Source organism: Cebus imitator, unplaced genomic scaffold, assembly GCF_001604975.1.
Source record: "Cebus imitator isolate Cc_AM_T3 unplaced genomic scaffold, Cebus_imitator-1.0 Scaffold515, whole genome shotgun sequence".
Classification (NCBI taxonomy): Eukaryota; Metazoa; Chordata; class Mammalia; order Primates; family Cebidae; genus Cebus; species Cebus imitator.
In genome coordinates this window covers 516728-530620 of record NW_016107830.1, presented here as the reverse complement: position 1 = coordinate 530620, position 13893 = coordinate 516728, and the positions used below count along the sequence as shown (strand labels likewise).

At 33.2% G+C, this 13893-nt stretch overlaps 1 protein-coding gene across 4 annotated transcripts in view; it reads right to left on the bottom strand.

The window, feature by feature from the left end:
* Positions 1-457: 457 nt before the first annotated feature.
* The window catches only part of SLF1 (SMC5-SMC6 complex localization factor 1), an 82571-nt gene continuing 69135 nt past the window's right edge, over positions 458-13893 (bottom strand). For all 4 annotated transcript variants that reach the window (XM_017514085.2, XM_037733319.1, XM_037733321.1 and 1 more), the window contains 6 exons: positions 9151-9296; positions 7575-7738; positions 6628-6761; positions 4652-4744; positions 4058-4240; positions 458-1484 (listed from right to left, as the gene is read on the bottom strand). In XM_017514085.2, the coding sequence (XP_017369574.2) occupies positions 1003-1484; positions 4058-4240; positions 4652-4744; positions 6628-6761; positions 7575-7738; positions 9151-9296 (1202 nt within the window). In that variant the 3' untranslated portion in view covers positions 458-1002. The remainder of the gene's footprint in view (positions 1485-4057; positions 4241-4651; positions 4745-6627; positions 6762-7574; positions 7739-9150; positions 9297-13893) is intronic.

The window sequence follows — 13893 nt, the reverse complement described above, 5'->3', positions numbered from 1 at the left end:
AACTGAAGTGTGTTGCTTTAGCAGATTAACTGCTGTAAAGTCATCACTTTAGTTACATAAAAGCTAAATGGAAGTGTTTCTTTTCTACCTGTACCATAATGTAGCTTATTCCTACTAGTGAAGAAACTTCAATTTCAAAAGTGGTTATTATCCACACCCTTTCTTTTAGTTTTACTATAAACTGCTATTAGGAAAAACTGCAAAATAAAACATTACTACTCAGTAAATTCATACTATATATTAAGACCTTAAATAATCTCAAATCTATTACTTAAATGCCACTCATAATATGAAACGCATAAACATTATGCAGCATATGTTTTCAGATACAGAATATTGGTTACGTAGAGCAGTGACAGATACACCTTGTATATGAATTGCTAAAATAAAACACATCAAGGAATTGAACTGTCAGACTGCATACTTGCTGCATTATAAACCAAAAGAATATTAATTATTACTATAAATTTTAGAAATGTTTATTTTAGAAACACACAAAGCTAAAATGCATATTTCAGTCCCACAGCCTATAGAGAAAAAATAGGGAGCTACATGTTTTTGTTTAGGCTTTTTCCTCAAAATCCATCCATAAGACTCAGGAGCTACAAGTTTACAGGTACACATTTGTATGAATATCCTTGCCATGATTCTAAGAACTAGAACATCTAGAATAGATGACATTCATTTTGATTGGAAAAAATATTTAAATTAATCTTACATGTACAATATCACTTCATAACAAAAAAAGATTAATGAAACTAGTATATACTAAAACAAAATTATTTTTACTTTTGAGTCAAATTCTACATCCTGGAAAGAGTCAGAAGCACACTAGAGTTTTGCAGAAGATTTTTTTAAAATGCTTTTAAAATTTAGCAAGGCTGCAAAGTTTGTCAATAAATAAATCAAATTTCTATCTGTCCATGAGCTATGACATCCATAGTAAATGCCAATGCAAGTTGAACTAAATTTTAGAACATCAATCCATACTTTCTAGCATCATCATGAAAACTCTGTGACTGACCGACACATCATTTCCAATGTTATCATCAAGCCCTCAGTGTGTACTCCAGGACACACTTTCAAATTCTCAGGCAGTTCCTTAAGAATATGTGGGAGTTTCTTCAATGTCTTTATATTTCTAGCATAAATATCTAATAACCAGTCAGTATGAACACTGGTGGATTCTTTATGACTTTTACAAGCCATAGGCAGTTCATTTAGATAAGTTAACCCTCTGGAAGCTAAAATGAACTCTGAAGATAAATCAAAAACTGAACAAAAATTTAGCAACATTCTACTAAGTAAAAATGAGCCAAATTCAAGTTGCTGGTAATGAAAGTGTTTCTCTGCTTGTGCATGAAAGTTCTCCACTGTATCTTCTATTTTTGTAATAGCAAATAGCTCTTCTTTGATTTGAGGTGAAACCACATAATCCAAGGGCAATTCTCCTTTAGCATTCCTCTGTTGTAAAAGCACTGGGCCTGTGAAAAGAAAATGCAAAATGTTAAAAGTAAAACATTACCATTTTGGCAGCTTAACAGCTATTTTCTCTTTTTTCCCAAAGCATCCAGGGCTTTCTTTACAATCATATTTTGTATGAATTCACATTGACACAATTAACTGGCTATCTATATTGACTGACTAATAAAGGCACATTTAAAAAAAATCTAGTCAATTACCTAATAAGTTTGCCCAAAAGTGCATGCCTTAAATAAAAAATAAATACAACTACAAATTAAAAAAAAAACAAAACTTTTATAAAACTTTATCGATTGTCATCTTAAAATAAGAATTTCACTGTTCCCAGAAGAAATTTTAAAAATGTATTCATCTTATAAATTCTGTATAGGAGCCTTAAGGATATCTCAAAATATCACCAAGAGGAAAAAGTAGTACCCCTTTCATTGCCAATAAACAATTCTAGCAGTGCAAAGACTGTAAAACCTTGCACAGATAACACAGTTTACATATTAACCCTTGCTTGTGTTCAATGTTTACTACACGTAACTGATTCACACAAATTACATATTAATTCTTCTAGATCAAACTTAGATTCTTCCATTTATCCTAGTTAAACTCATCTACCTACTTAAAAAGTACTAAAGATAGAGTTTATCCTCTAGGTACTAAGGGATGATGTGGGGCACGCAAAACATAACTCAGTATTTGATTACATAGCGAAGTACAGAAGTGCTTTGTGCCTTCATCAGGCAAGTCTTATAATTATTTATGCACTTGGCCATAAACATGTTACAGGGGATAAAAAGGTTTCAGTACTAGCACACATAATCACAAGGTCTTACCATTATAACATAGATCATATTGTCAGAGAGAACTGATTATAACTGCTAAAATTCTTAATGATGACTCTGATTAGATATATATAATGGCATAGATATAAAATGTACTTAAAAGATCACCCATTGATAATATGATGAATGTATAATTTATGGAAAGATAATTCTAAAACAAAATTAGGCTCCTTTTCATTGTGCCACCTTCTCAAATATTACTCCAAGTTACTTCTGCTAAACCAAAAGAAGATGACAAAATTACAGACATAGGATACCAAAAAGTAAACAAAGGGTTTAGAGACATAAATTCTTGAAATTATTGCTCTTGAGACTGAGTGAGTCACAATGAATAGATAATGCAGTTACTTCAATAAAAGTGTCAAACCACTTGACAGGCTCAAACTCAGAATATGACTAAGGCAGAAACAAGTCTGTATGATTGCCAAAGGACCTTGATAAATACAAATACAATTAGATTTCCTCTTCTAGGATGAGAAACTCATCTCTTTACTATTCTCCACTAAGGGCCCTTGGAAAAATTCACATTGGTTGGTATAACAGCATACTCTACTGAAGAGCTGGATTTCATACGATAACGGCTCCTACCAAATATTGGCCTGAATGCCAGACACATGGTTGAGCAGAAAAATAAAACACTGAGGAGGTAGAACTTATGGTTTAGTAAACACAGAATACTAAAAAAACAAGGTAGAACAACTGAAAAATATATTGACTATGAAATGGTATCAGTAAAACAGACACACTAAGGCCTTTAGGGGGCAGGAGAAGACTATATATAACCAAATGTCTTAAACTACCATGCTATACAGCCTTCCTTAGCTGCATATATACTAAAAAGACATCTTAAGAAAATATGCTTTTTGTCTTTATGCAGAATCAAATGTTTTAATTACAGGATAAGATAATGTTAAATTGAAAGTTAAAATAAATACAAATAAAAGCGACAAGTAATTTCTACAAATCTTTGTTTCCATATTCTAAGCTTGTCATCAGTTTTCTTTTGTTTTTCTTTTAAAAACACCAATCAGTTTTGAACATTCTGATGTAGAATTTCTATTATTCAGTTTATACATAAGAAGAATGATACTAAAATAATGTGGGGGCTTACTGAAAGCAAAGATAAAAAATCAGCAGGAAAAACAGTAGATGAATATTCAGCTCAAGTTACCGCCTTCACAAAACCCCTGCATAACAGTTATCACCATTTGAAAATCCTCCTACTTTAACTTAATTGGCTGCAAAATGTGAATGAAGAAAAATACTCTAGGATATCATTTTTTTAACAGTCTGTACAGAAATGACTCATTAAAAATAAGATTGAGTTTGTAATTATATACAGGAAATGAAAAAAGAATCAAAGAATCCAGGTAATCACAATTGAACGTTTATATCCATTTATTAATAAGCTTTCAGAAATGACTGGCTCACACAGACATTAAACACCTGAAGTAAAAGGATAAATATTTAAAACCAGCACATTCAATTCAAAAATAGACTCTCATACACAAACCTAAATAGGCTTAAAATACATACATACATAAATATATATTATGAAAATGTTTACCTCTACTAATAAAAGGTGCGTACATTTTCAGAGACTTTTTATCCTTACTTTCTCATTAATATGAAATAAAGGCATATTTCCTCACAGATTTTAATATAAAATGCTATCTACCTCTGTAGGATTCATCAAAAAACTGGATAATTTATCAAAACCCATTTAGCATAAACGCACTCACCCCCATGCTGTAGTAGCAGCTTGCCAATTTCTACATGTCCGTTTGACAGTGCATCATGCAAAGGAGTCACCCCATCCACTTGAGTGAGCAGATCTACCTCTGGACAACGTTGCAAAATTTCCTGGACACACACTGTGTTGCCATAGTTACAGGCTTCATGCAAAGGCGTCCAGCCAGCATTGTCTAAATTAGAAATCAAGACAAGTTTCAAAACGGCGGAAGTAGGACTTTTGGTAGGAAAGTACTGATGTTCTACTTTTCCTATCAGTGTGATTTTCTAGGTGCTTCATATACAAAACAAATGCTGTGATAAAAATGTCTAGGGTGTAATTGTATTTCTACCTTAAAAAAATCAAAATAAAAACAATTTTAAAATATTAATGTTGGGTATTATCAAAATATGGACATCAAAAAATGTTTCTATACCATTAGCTATAAATCAATATATGAGAAATTTCCTGGCTTTGCTAATTGTAATATTTTTAAGATACCTTAGGTAAATTTACTTAAATAATTTTTCTTAATGTGACATAAAACTGTTTATTATCACAAATATTAAGACACTGGATTAGACCACAAAGATTTAAAACTTACCTTTAACATTGATGTCTATTCCTGGCAAAGAGAGAAGAAGAATCAATTTCTCCACTTGGTTATTTATGCAAGCTCTATGCAGGGCTGTTTCTCCTGCCATAAAAAATTAATAGATTATTCCAGAGAAGACAAGATATCAACTAAAGAAAATAATCAAAGGGCATGAACTAGGAGATCTGGCCTCATGCCAGAAAATTATTTACTGAGTTTTCCTTTTGACTGGTTTAAACATCTCCTGCATTAAAAAGGGGGGGAGGGGAAGGACCCCACCAATCCATAGTGCTTCTGTTCTATCAGCAATTCCGCAATGAAATTCGATTGCAAAAGGTTTAATACAGGCATTGTCTCCCCTAGTTCAAGGTTTAAAGCTTCAATCCTACTATAAAACCCCCAAATGATCAGAGAACACCAAAAATACTGGATTTTGCAGCAATAAAAGTTTAGAGAGCAATTGCCCTCTCTTAAATTTATTCATGAACCTACGTTAAATGTATGGCTCTTTTTTATACAGCATTTATAGCTTAATTCAAATGAATGTTTCTGGCTAAGCATGAGTGCCTCTACACACTCAAGTATAATTCAGAACTTCAAATCCATTAACAGATGGTTTGCTGCTTCTCAATAGGCTGTCTGGCTTGGCTACAACAGCACAGAGAGGGAGAAATGGAGGAATCTTAATATAAACACACACACACACACACACACACACACACACACACACACACACGGGGAAAAAAATCCCTAGTACCATTTAAAGCTGAACAAGAGTAACAAATAGAATGACAAGGGTTTTTCTATATCCATCACTGTTATAACCAAGGTTATGAAGATATAAGTGATTATTTAAGGGGAATTAAAAAAAAATTATAAATGACTACTTAGGAAACGAAATACTGAATCAAATTTGTTCTTGCTATAAAATACTAAGTAGCACATTTTTACAGTGTTCAGTTTTACAGATTATCTCTGTAACTTGTAGAAAAACATTTTTTACATGCATAAAAAAGCTTTTGAAGTTTTTCTTTACTATATCTCAATTCTCTTCCTCTCTCCCAGTTCCTTCTGCTGTTCTGCCTAAAATCATTCATATTCATTTTACTTTCTGAAACAATAAAACAAAGAACGCTGATTTGTGAAATTAATATCTGAGTTCTCATCTAACATCCTTTTCATATTCTGAGCCAAATGGACAGTTATTTTGAATCTATAATGTGCAATTATGAACTTATACCACATTAAAATGTAAGAGATTCACTGTCACTATTTCCGTGGGCGTCATAATGTTAATATTTGTATTAAAAACAAGCTATAACTCATAAACAACAACAACAAAGACTCAGCAATTTACTTTGGCCAGGTATAGACTTCTAGAAGATCCATTTGCAAGTTAAGAGGTGTCTAAGTAAAGGGGTGCCAAAGTGAATTATTACGCTATTCTTGTTATTTCATCCTTTAGGTACTTAGGTTCCAGTATAGTTAGAACCAAAAGCCAAACACATTTCATAGTCTGGGCTCAATGCCTGGAAGAAAAGAGCCCATATGCTTAACACAGCTATGTAACATAGCCTACTCTTCATTCTTTGTTCACAAAATGTCTAGGACTGAAAGAGATGAAGACTGAATTATACTTTCAAATCAGAAGACACTGATCCTAAGCAGCACAGGTTGAGATGGAATAGAAAAGTAAGGCGGGCAAGTCTGGAATGAGCTCAATGAATGCTACACTGTGTTTCATATCTGGAATGGCAGGGAGAGGAAAAAAGGGAAGGAATACTCTATTATAATGGGTATTAAACAATCACTTTCTTCGCATAAATGACAGTTCAAGAAAATAACGCGTTATCCAAGAAGGTACTTCCTGGACCTAGTACAAATTTAAGTTCAAGTATTCATCAGGGCAAATGTGTGAAACCTGCAAGTACTGACTATAACCATGAAAAGTTCTTAGCATAAATTAATTTAGATACTTGGAATACCTTTTAGATTAGTCTTGTGAAAATTCATCTTTTTAACTACAGAGGGGCAATTCTCCTTGGAACATGACAATTCTCCTTCTGACTTCTTTTTCAATTTTTTTAATGATGAGGAACATTTAGCAAGGTTCAGGTCCCTGAAAGGAAAAGTAAGAAATAAAGAAAGCTTGTTTTTCAGCAAGGCGTGCCAGCATACATTAGATGGTATTTTTTTAAAAGTTTAGCCTCCTTTTAATTTAAACCCCCTTACTCATTCAATTTTTACTACTTTCTTTCTAATTTTAAAGTTTATTTCAACTGTGTAGAAACAAATTTCAGTGCACTAACTTTATTTTATTAATCTTACTCCGCCAACTACTCACTAAATTTATAAATACAGAATGTCAAATAAGGAGAAAAAGACCAGTTAAACCATATTTGGCAGACAGAATAAAGCAGAAAGCTAAAATCACAACGCAGGCCTCTGCTCCCCACTCTTATTTTCATATTCTGATTCTATTCTCTTCTTCCTCTCATAGAACTTTTCAGGCTTTCTGAGTTTTACACAACATACACTTTTGTATACCCTATACTTTTAGAGGAAGTTTCTCATTTTGAGACAACTATAACAATATAGGGTATCTCACATGACTATGCATTCTGAAATCCCATCTATATTATGGCAAAGTAGTAATTCAAATTATAGGGCAAAAATTGTGTGAAACTGTACTTCATCAATAATTCATCAATAATTTGATGAACAGTTTTATTTCTTTTGGGAAGCACTTAATAGAAAGTATGTTCCTTGAATTACAGAAACAGAAAATGTTATCAAATATATCTAAAATTGAGTTTTGATCTAATGAATATAATTCAGACAGTATCACAGATAACCATAAAGTTCAAGAAATGTGTCCGAAAAAGAGCTGTACTCTAAAACAAAGCACATTTAGGATATCAGCATCACTTACGGTAACTCTGGCAGCTCTTCGATTTGGTTTTGTTTAGTACCATTCAGCATTAGTAAGGCTCTCTGAGATTCAAAACAAGGCCTCTGTCCTATTTTCTTTGATATCTGAATCCTTCCAGACCCAAGCATACCAGTTTTCCCCAAGGCTGGTAAATAGGAATATACCTGTTGAAAAATAATGTTACATTATTTTCTCAACTACAAAAAAAGGAGCAAAGAGACATTATTTGATTCATTTCACCATTACATTTGGTTATATTTTCTTGGTTGCATCACGATGGTTGCCACTCTGTCTTAATTGAACATAAAGTATTAAGAAAGCTAGCTTTGTGTCATAGTCAATACAATGTGAAGCAGTACAAAAATATCTTCTTGAAAATATTTTTTTTTTTTCTAATTCAATTTTGATGCTCATTTCGGAAAGCTCTTTTGATTAGTCTTATGCCCAACATGTATGATTCATTTGCATATTTTATACGTATGATTTACGTACAACTGATATTTCACAATTTCCATTTTGATAATGCCTTTCTTCAACAGGAAACAAGTTTTTCATTTTCAACAGAAAAGGAATAAAAACATCCTTAAAGGCAAGGATTGTTGCAAAACAGAATTTGCCTAATCTGACCAATAAATATATTTCTCATTTGATGAAACACTGCTAGAGCTACTGGACATTAATATCTAAAGATAGCCAAAATAAAACTGGAAAACTTAAAATCAAATGTAGCTTATATGCATAATATTTTGCTTTTAAAATGCCATTTTATACCATGTAGAATTTTGTTAGATCTAGATCTAGTTCTTTCCAAAATAATAACCTCATGTAGAAATGTTAGTAGGAAATAAGGATTTTTTACTTTTCTATTATCAACCCTTGGCTACACTGAAAAGTAATTAAAATTTCTTTTTTTTTCCTTTTTTTGTTCTTGAGACAGGGTCTTAGAGTGTCACCCAGGCTAGAGTACAGTGGTGATCACAGCTCACTGCTGTCTCGACCTCCTGGGATAAAGGATCCTCCCACTGCAGCCTCCCGAGTAGCCGGGACCACAGGAAAGTGCCGCCATGCCCAGCTAATTTAACTTCCTCTAGAGACAGAGTCTTGCTATGTTGCCCAGGCTGGTCTCGAACTCCTGGGCTCAAGGGATCCTCCTGCCTTGGTTTCCAAAAGTGTTAGAATTATAGGCAGGGGCCACCATGATCAGCCTTAAAATTTCTATTTGATGACTACTTTTCCCCCACCACCCCTAGAAAAGGGGTCTCACTACATAGCCCAGGATGGAATGCAGTGGCTATGCACAGGTGTAATCATAATGCACTATAGCTTCAAACACAGGGGCTCAAGCAAACCTCCTGCCTCAGCCTCCTGAGTAGCTGGAACTATAGGCACTCACCACTATGGCTATCTTTAATTACTCTCTTTTTGAGGTAGAAATATACCAGCTTTTATACAAAAGTCAAAGATTTATGAATTAATATATTCTGCATACTTACTTGAAATAACTAAGAATATTTTAAATTGAGTTTGTGAATACACTTCTTGAAAATGTAAAGAACCAGAATAAAGAGGTGCTTACCATTTTCTGAAGAGAGAGTGGCTCAGAAGAAACACTGCCAGAGCTCTGTAGACACAACTTTTTAAAGACTGCCTCTGCAACAAACATTTGAAGCCAGGAGGAGGAAAAGGAGCAAATGAAAACCTCTAATTCCTGTGAAGAAAAGTCTGGAGAACATAAGTAAATATAGTTATTGCTGTATCCTATACAATTTTTTTCCATACGCTATTTCCTTAGTGAAGTTTATTCTGTCAAATGAGATTTCTTACACCTGTAAGATTCACCCACATGATTTTAATCCACAAAAAATAGGTTTTATCCCTATTCCTTGACTTTTAAGAGAAAATATTTAATGGCACATGTTCTCACATTTGAAAAAACAATCATTAGGTTTTATTATTTCAAATACAAGTCTTCAAATTACACATATACAGAATAATTAGGTAATATATAGAGGGTACAGTATTTTATTTATCACTATACTTTCCAATTACCATTAAAGATCTCTTCCCACAATAGGGATGCTCCTTTGGAAAACCAGTAATTAGTTTTTAAGTGAGCATACAAGTATCTAATTTGCAATCATTAGTCTTGAGTTGATAGGAAGAAGGTAGACTGCTTCCTATGACAACATCTATGAATCCTATCACTGCAGAAAAGGAGGAAAGGTAGAAGATACAGAAGAAAAACATAAAAGAAGAGCGTGTATAAAGATTTCCTCAGAAGTTTGCACCCATTCTGCTATTGGGGATGGTGTATAGTTTTTTTTTTTTTTTTGAGATGGAGTCTTACTCTGTTGCCAGGCTGGAGTGCAGTGGCATGATCTCAGCTCACTGCAACCTCTATCTCCCAGGTTCAAACAATTCTCCTGCCTCAGCCTCCCGAGTAGCTGGGACTACAGGCACGTGCCAGATGGTGGATAATTTTAAATGATGAAACAAAAAAAAAAAAAAAACAAGAAAACACCAAAGGCCTCAAATCTGTTCTACAAAAGCTCAAGTACTTCAATAAGATGAAAATCCAGAGGTATAAACATGAATTAAAACTGAAGAAGGAGTAGAGTGATTCTTTCCCATATAATCTATTTAATACTATAAACTATTAATATTCTCTATGTAAGTAACATAATGGAAACACAACAAAATGATAAAATAAATAAGACCAACCAAGAGGATATCAAGAGCTAAAATTACAAACAGTATTAAAAAGTTGTGATATTATGCAATAAGGCAGATTAACTATAAACACTGAAAGAATAAAAAAGAAAAAGTCAATAAAATTAGCAAAATAAACATAATAAACAGAAGAGAATTATTAAAATTATAAACATTAAGTTAAAATATATTCTTAAAATCAGACAACAATAAACTTAATAGCAGTATAAAGCATAAAAGTTGGCCTCTCTATCAGGGGTGGAGTTCTTTCAGGGTGAAGAGAATGCAGACACTCAGTAAAATGTCCTGCTCAGAAACCTTCAAAAAAGGCTGGTGCTCTAGTGTCTTATAGTCCTTGACTCTTAACTCTGATTTTCAATAGTGGATGGGAGAAGTAAGGGAGGATTTGCTTTCAGGTAACATTTGTTAATTTCTGGTTAGCATATTGGGGAAGGGGATGCTATTAGCATCTAGTAGACAGAGGCCCAGGATGCTACTAAATATCCTACAATGCCCAGGACAGCCCCAACAACAAATAATTATCCAGCCCAAAACATAATCAGTACACAGGCTGAGAAACTTGCCTTGACTAAAGAGATCTGATGCCCTTGTCTTGTGGCAGTTTGTCATAAGGAGTCTTTAAAACTTTGGGCAAATGGCTTCAGGTCAGGTATTAATCAGATACAACTAACCCCCACAGATACATTATCACTGAATTAGATGAGTCCTTCCATTATGGCCTCCACAAAGATACAATTATTATGAGTTGGAAAGGAGAAAAGAATTATTTCCACTCCTTTCTCTTGCTACTACTGAGGCTCTCTTAATATTATCTAAAAATGTATAAGCAGTAAACTGAAGGATAAGAATCAAAAGATAATTTGAAAATTTAACCTCTAATTATATACATTAAAAACCCTATCTATCATTACAGAGTATACTGCAACCAATCAATCTCTTAACATAAGAACTCTAGACAGAGGCGAAAGCAAAGCAGAAATAACTTGTAGAGTTCAAAAGAGATGATCTCACATTGAAATTTACAAATGGGGTTATTTATCTAATAAAGATCACATCTGATAGGCTTACAGAAATAAGGAATACCAACTACTAATATGATAGCTACCCATATTACCAGGTAACAAAGTCAAGGGTAATAATAAATAATAGATGAACAAAAGAACAGAAGAAAATTAGCCCATGGGCTGTAAGAACTTCAAGGGAAGAGTCGTACTTGTAGTCTTTACAGTATATAGGCCATTAATTTGTACAGAGTAAACATTTAGTGTTTGGCAGATGAATGAATGATTAGCAGATATCAGTAACTCATAATAGAGAGCCAAGCCAGGACAATCTTTTTAAATCAAGTTAATGAGATCATGCTCCTCCCTTGCTACAATGGCTTCTAACTCTTTAACAAGGCTTACAAATTTTCACACATCTCCTATCCCTTCTTTGGCCGTATTCTGGCCTCTATTCCCATCAGCCAGGCACCAGGAAGGCTCAAAAAGGCCCTCTTTCCTATCTCAGAGTTTTGGTAAATGTTATCTTCTGACTAAAACACTCTGCCCTGTCAAACTTCTACTTATTCTTCATGTTCTGAATTCCATTGTCACACAGTATAAAGTAAGTTCAACAATCTCAACACCTAGGTTTTCCTGTTCAGAGCACTTATTTTAAATGACATTTATATTAACTTAATTACAGTTAATATAAATTATTAACTGTCTTACTGAAAGTTCCAAAAAAAACAAACAAAAAACCCCCACAAGGACCATGTTTTGCTTCCCTCTTCCACTGTAAATAAAAGTGTTTAGCTCAATGACTGACAGAATGCCAATAAAATTCTACTGAATAAACAAAGAGACCAGAAACATTTTGGCTGATAATTAGTAATGATATATAAACATATTTATGAAAGAGTTCTGAAGCATGGAAAGAAATTAGAGATAACAAGGCAAAAGTGAATGAAGGTCTGGAGAAAATATTTATCAGGAAACGATGGTGTAATTTGAGAAAAGCAAAGGAAGTTTTACTAAAGTTCTCCAAAGTTATGAAAAAAGCTATAGTAAATTTTGATGACATCTTTCCCAGTGAAACAACTGGATAAGAAGTAAGTTTAAGTCAAGACTAGCAAACTATGGTGTGCTGCCTGTTTTTAACAAATAAAGTTTTATTAGAACACAGCCATGCTGTCTGTTTATATACTGTGTATGGTTGCTTTCTTACTACAAATACAAAGTTGAGTGGCAGGGATAGAGACTGTAGGCCTAAAAAGCCAATAATATTTACTATCTGGTATTTGACATTGAAAAAAGTTTGTTAATCTGTAGTTTAAGCCACTAAATAAGGAATTTCGATTAGGCATAAAAAAGAAATTTCAGGTAGTTTAACCTTAAAATACAGAAAAGAAAGTGTTTAGAAACAACATAGAATGGCATCTATATAGAATTGATGCACATGAGATGATAGAAAAAAATTTTATTTATCTTCTAAAATATCTGTTGCCTTAATTCTTGACAAAACAATTATAAACTAAAAATTATACTAAACTGAAATAAATTTGACAGATATGAATCTCAGTAGTGTCATGGTATGAATTTTGTACATTTGAACTAGGAAAAATCAAAACGTCCAGCTTACCATAATTGAGAAAGATGGACTGATATCTTCAACTGGGAGTTATATAACAGTGAAATTATAACATCTTTACTAATGACTTGGGAAAAGCAAAAGATAGTAACTGAGTAGAAGAATAATGCAAAAGAAATGTTTTTTTTTTTTTTTTTTTTTAAAGGAAGAATATCTGCAGAGAAAAGAAATGAGGAAAAAAAGAGGTGGCAGACAATGAATTTCAAAATTCAGCAAAATATGAACAAAAAGTATAATTGTGAGTCTGTGTGTGACTAACACGAGCTTAAACTCAACCTCAGTGTTACTGTTATAATCCTATTGACAGATTACTTTGCTCCCAAAGATCTATTAATATATTTGATCACTAACATTCAACACTTTAGATGCAATTTAAATTGTCACTATTGAAAAGTGTTTTTAAGCCTTTTTCTTTACCTTTCTCAAAACTGTGTGTGCATGTGCACACACACACACGCAGTTAGTTGCATAGGCTTCAAATTAGGTTATAGCTAGGCAATTTAAAAGTTAACATTATTTTTTTGTTGTTGTTGAGAAGAGTCTCACTCTGTCCCTCAGGATGGAGGGGAACAGAGTTCACTTGTAGAAAAAGTGTGGTATTCTACAAACTTCACAATAAACAAACACTTTAATTTTGCATATTAGCTATAGAAAAGCTACTGGTTTATGATAAAATGTTCACTTGACTTTTGTCTCTTGACAAAGGGTAAACACCAAGCTGCACTAAAAGAAAAAAAAATTGACAGAAAATAGAAAAATATTAATTTGAACAATTTTTAGAAATATATGTTTAAAACTTTTGGCTGGGCATAGTGACTCATGCCTGTAATGCAGCACTCTGGGAAGCTGAGGTGGGTGGATCACCTGAGGTCAGGAGTTTGAGATCAGCCTAGCAAAAATGGTAAAACCCCATCCCTACTAAAAATATAAAAAATTAGCCAAGTGTGGTGGTGCACAC